The following is a 6000-nucleotide window of genomic DNA, read 5'->3' on the forward strand; positions in this document are numbered from 1 at the left end:
ACCCGCAGGATTAGGCTCCAAAAATCACATTATAACACTCTCCCTAAACATACAAAACATCTCCTATATATAGGAGAAAAGGGCAGACAAACAGCCACCATAACATTCCATTTAAACCAGTTTAAATAGGGAATATGGAAGGCCAAGGGGCTGCCCAAAAATAGCACCCAAAGAGCCATAAAATAGGCTAGAATTTATTCCAAAACAGCTCCCAAAAAGCAGCCACGGAACAGCAGCCTGGGGAGGCGGAACAGGACCAAAAAGGCAGCATAGGGGACTGGAAACAGCACCCGGCAAAGGAAGGTAAAGCAGCCACGGGAAACAGCACCAGGGGAGAACCGAAAGGGCAGCACAGGGACCAAAACCAGCACCCAACAAAGGGGAAGGAAGTAGCCATGGGTAACAGCACCAGGAAGAAACCGATGAGACACAAAGAAGGGGAAAAGGCAAGGATTCAACTCCACTTAATGAGCTTATAAGAAGAATACCTTTTCATATTAATGAGCTAACATTAGCTCAAGCATTTATGAACTTGAACCAAGTAGTTCCCAAGACTTTAACTCGAAACCAAAGCAGCCAAGGCCCAACCAGAGAGGTAACAAGCAGCCCAAAGACCAAAGAACCCAAAAAGCTTAAAACCCCTCCCGTGCCTACATCAAAGGTTGAGACTAAGTAGAATCAGATTAATTTATAATTTATGTTTATTCATAGAACTGTTGTACAATAAATATTACTATGAGATATGAAGGATGTTTACTATATGAATGTTTTGATGTTGCTATATATATATATATATATATATAATTTCCGCTGGATGAATGTTTTGATGTATATTTCAGGAAAGTTAAAACGGTTGTTTAATTTCTCTATTACGTCACGCATCGACTAAAAAGGGAGGGCTGGCGTGGGGCATGATATAAAATAAGATAAAACATACTTTTTTTCCTATTCATGCTATTAATATACATAAGATATTGCATTTCCTTTTCGCATTCTTATCTTTAAATGAATTACAAATGATCTATGACTATATAGATTTATCCATGATGGTTAGCACACATTATTTTTCAATACATTTGATCTATTGTAGCTTAGAGCTATGACTTAACCATTGAGTTATATTTATAAATCACAATTGCTATATGATAAACACTACAGGAAACGATTCTGTGGTTTGAATGAGCAAGAGGAGAAAATTTGTGCACCCCCAATGAGTTATAAGTGATAAGTATTTAATTTCACTGGATATTGTTAAAATTATAGCGTGCTTGTTTTTATTTAAGGACTAAATCTTATAAATTAGTGGTTCTTTTGAAAAACTGGAAGCTGTTGATAAAACAAAGTTTGCCATCATTTGTTTTAAACTTTTAAAGAAATAAAGAATTTTGTCCAGGTTGGGTCATGACAAAATAATGATACAGTGCATTTGTATGTTTTCTTCAGGTCTCTTTAGAGTTGCTGAAGCAAGTATAATTTTACATTTTAAAAGTATTACAAGGATTGATATGCAAATAGACAAATAGAAAATTTTAAAATTTACAAACTGTGGTTTTAATCAACACATGTCATAATGGTTATTGCATCTTGCTAACAGAATAATAAAATAATGAACTAGTAAAATTTGCAAATAAATAGAACATAAAAACATGTTACAAAACAAAAATGGTCATGTATAGGAAGCTATCACTACCTTGAAACTCCAGCAAAGATAAATGGAACAACAAGATCACCATGTAATGCCAGTATCCAGCGAATTGGCCTGCTAAACATGACCTGAAAATTACCCCGATCAAATTAGATTTCAAAAACCGATTAAAGGCTAACATAAAACACACAAATATTGATGGCCAAAAAGAGGATCACAGGGCATGCACCAGAATAATTTGCATTCATGCTATTTGATTCTATTCTTTATTATATCTAAGCAGCGAAAAGACATGCATTATACCTCAAGATAAAATATTATAACAAACTATCATGACCGCTCATGTCACAATATCCCAAGAGAAACATTCACCTTCATAAGAATAGTAGACAGCAATTTGTATGCTTCTAATTTTACGCGCATATTTTTTCATTACTGAATCACATGCAATAAAAAAACAAAAACTTTAATGCTGCAACTGAAAGTTCACTGGGGCAAAATATATCTGACAGATTTATGCACACATATACAGTGAGCACAAAGATGTCGAATAATAAGGGGCCTTGATGAAATTGGTGTTGATTTGAAAACAACTTTAGCTGCACGTTAGCCTATGAATTTAGCAAGCTAATAAAAGCCTTTATAAATACTTTTTTTCATATCGAAGCAAAAACAAAAAGATGATAAAAAAGATGTTTCAAGCAGTTAGAGCCAGCATTAAATAAGAAACCAGATTTTGGGAGATACCTTGGAATTCCAGCGCATTGATTTTGGAAATGATATTTTAGATAAAATATTTGGCAGATCCTCAGCCAAAACCTACGCAGAAATTAAAGGCTCATAAGTCTTGTATTGACCAGAATAATTGAAGGAGAAAAGCGAAAAATCAAATAGTTTTCTCGGCCAAAATAAGCACAGAGAATGAACAAATTATAGGGTTTAGGGTAGACCTAAAAAGACTTGGTTAGAAAATATTAGAAATGACATTTCTTTATTAGATTTAAACGAGAATTTGACTTTTAATAGGACACAATGGAGAAAAAAGATTCATGTAGCCAACCCCACGTAGTAGGATAAAGGCTTGATGTTGTTGTTGTAACAAATCATCTAAAAATTAAATGGTTAAAAAAAAATGGCATATATAATGTTAACTGCATGAGCCCAAATTTTTGTGAACTCGGATTTGATAATTACAAACATACATTGAACAATACTCTAATATTTATTTGAGCATAAACAATTATTTATTTGACCACGCACATGTGCATCATCATAACTCAAGTCAAGAATCATCATGCACGCCCTACTAGCCCACACTATCTTAGCGTAGTGAGCATACTGTACAGTTATATAGGATTAGTCAAGATTTTCATAATATTCTTGTGAATTGAAAACACATTGCAAACGTACAACATCATAACTCTAGTCAGCTAGCAGACAATCGTCTTTTGTTTAAATACCGATAGTCTTGTTTCTCTCAAACACTATCGTTGTAGGGTCCCATGCCCTGTTTGAGAAAAATGGAGGGTTGCACTAGGTAGTCAACAGTTAATATAAAATTTGACGAATATTCATAACATGAATCATTTAATACATTATGTTACTATTAGGGCTTTCCCTAAAAGCAACGCACTATATGACATAATTATAATGAAATGTATGCAAAGGTCATTGTACCAATGCCCATGTACAATATTAAATAAGCAAGAGTTACCACATCATAGACGAATGTGGTCAAAGCTAATCCGTTAAAATACAATTAGGATAATAACTTGGAATATAAATTTTCTTACCACCAAATTAATGAAATTAATAGATATTAGATATTATAATTCATCGGAAGATAAATATTATATATATTCTGGAAACTAAAATAGTTGAAGAAAAGGCTAAGGAAATTGATATCTTAGATTCGAAATATGGTATTCAGGTATGAGTAATACTAGAAATGGAGTTATGATTATAAATAAAAGCTTAAAAAATAATGTTGTAGAAATTAATATAATTGGAGATAAAATTATAATTTAAAGATTATTAATATTATAAGTATTTATGCTCCTCAAATAGGTTTTGATATGTGTTCAAAATTAAAATTTTATAATGATTTAAAAAAATTGTTAGAAAAATCTCATAAAGAAAGATTTTATTGGAAGATATTTAAATGAACATGTTAGTAAAATGATAGAAGATTTTAAAAGCATTCAAAGCGGCTAGAATTTGGCACGAATAATGAAGGAAGCGGGATCATATCAGATTTAACTCTAACTTCTAATTTTGTAATTGTTAATACCTTATTTAAGAAAAGAGAGAAGTATCTCATCACTTATAAGAGTGGACATACTAAAACTCAGATTGATTATTTTTCTTACAAAAAAATAGATCGTTTAAATTACAAAAATTATAAAATTCTTCCAAATTATAAAACTATTTCAAGTGAATGTTTTTGTACCTAGCATAATTTATTAATTTTAAGCTTAAAATGAAGAGGTTAAACATGAAAAATAATATAAAATGTTGTAGTAAGATAAAATGAGATCATTTAAAAAATGCTAAAAAAAATATTTTGAGAGTAAAATTAAAGATCTCGAGATTTAGATGGTTTATGAGAAAACTAATGTTATGGGAGAAAAAATAGCTACTGATACTAAGAATATTATAAAGTAAGTACTTGAATAATAAAAAAGAAAATGTCCTAATAGTAAAAATAGTTAGTGATGAAATAAAAATAAGCAAAAAGGAATATCAAAATAAAAAAGCTTTGCTATAAAAATTGATTTAGATGTAAAAGCGCAAAAAATTGATTTAGATGTAAAAGCACAAAAAATTAATAAATATATAAAGAAGCCCAAAAGTACTCTAAGAAAGCAACATGCGATACAAAGAATTTAACTTTTTAGTAATTTATATAAAATATAAGATACAAACAAGAGCGAAAGATGTATGTGTTGGATCCAAATTTTTCAAGTGGATGATACCTGACTCTACTAACAAATCTACCTATAAAGGCGTTTGCACCCTTTTATTTACTGCACGTAGCTGAAAAATATTCCAAGAAAACCAAAAGAATTCTAGCCAAATTTATACGGCAGCCAAAAGCAAATAAAAAAATTCTTTTGCGTACCTGTGAGGATGTCCAGCGCTGACTCACACGATCGCAAAATCCCGAAAATCCTGCATTCGCACATCCCGCATCATGGCTTCGTGCGTCAACGACGGGTCTATACACGACTTCACATGATTCCTCTGCCTCAAAAAAGACCGAAGAAATGAGAGAGCTCAGGCTCTCTTACTCTCAATTTCCCTCTCCTGCTCTCACTCTCCCTCTCTCTCGATATCTCTCTCTGTCACTCTCGCTCTTCCCCTCCCTCTAGGATCGGAAGTTACGATATTTTGATCGGAACCAATGACGGAGCTTCCTCGCTGTGAGGAAACCTTCTCCCTTTGGCGTTGCATCTCCGGCTCCTCCGTTGCAATTCGATCCCGCTCCTTTGACAACTTTCCGGCCGGATTGGAAGATACGACATTTTGATCGGAAGCCAAGGAGCTCGCTCGCTGTCCGACGCCATCCCTGCTGGATCGAAAGTTGTCGACATTTAATCGGAAGCAAGAACAGGCGCTCGTTTGCTGTGGAAGTTAACTTTCTCCCTTCCGCCACTTCTCCGACTCCTCCCGTCGATGTTCGACTTTGCTCATTCGGCGGCATTCCCTCTCTGTCGGGTCGGAAGTACAACATTTTGATCGGAAGCACACAGGTGCTCGCTAACTCCGAAGATAACTTTCTCCCCTTTGGCGCTGCTTCTCCAGCTCTTTCGTGGCTTGTCCGACTTTGCTCCTTGAACGACTTTCCCTTCCTGCGGCTCGGAAGTTAGGACATTTTGATCGGAGGAGACAACAGGAGCTCATACTGTGAAGGTAATTCGGTCCCTTCCGCGCGCTTGTTTGGCCAAATCCCGTGACACTGCGGAGCCCAAGAGTGAGAAGGAGAGGGATTATTGTATTTTATTTCTATTAATTATTATTATTAATTAATTAATTAATTTTAATTATAAATTAATATGCGATGCAAAGACATTAGCTTTTAGTGATTTATATAATAGATTAGATACTAAAGAAGGAGAAAGATATATGTATAAGTTAGCCAAACAAAGAGATAGGAGTAGTAAGGATTTAGTTCAAGTGAAGTGTATTAAAGATGAAGATCAAAAATACTTTTCTTAGAAGATGATATTCAACAAAGATGGATGAGATATTTTGCTAAACTTTTTAATGAAGATTGTGAAAATAAGATTTACTATAGTGACCTTAGCACCCTAGATGAAAATAAAGATTTATATTTTTATCGACGTATTAGTAAA

At 33.7% G+C, this 6000-nt stretch overlaps 1 protein-coding gene across 1 annotated transcript in view; it reads right to left on the reverse strand.

The window, feature by feature from the left end:
* Window positions 1-6000, reverse strand: part of LOC110102194 (glycine--tRNA ligase, chloroplastic/mitochondrial 2) — a gene marked incomplete at its 3' end in the record, with an annotated part of 127639 nt that overhangs the window by 60320 nt on the left and 61319 nt on the right. Inside the window, 2 exon segments of the mRNA XM_020830410.2 lie at window positions 1691-1773; window positions 2393-2464. Of these exon segments, the coding sequence (XP_020686069.1) occupies window positions 1691-1773; window positions 2393-2464 (155 nt within the window).

This window comes from Dendrobium catenatum, unplaced genomic scaffold (genome assembly GCF_001605985.2).
Source record: "Dendrobium catenatum unplaced genomic scaffold, ASM160598v2 fragScaff_scaffold_132, whole genome shotgun sequence".
NCBI classification, from domain to species: domain Eukaryota; kingdom Viridiplantae; phylum Streptophyta; class Magnoliopsida; order Asparagales; family Orchidaceae; genus Dendrobium; species Dendrobium catenatum.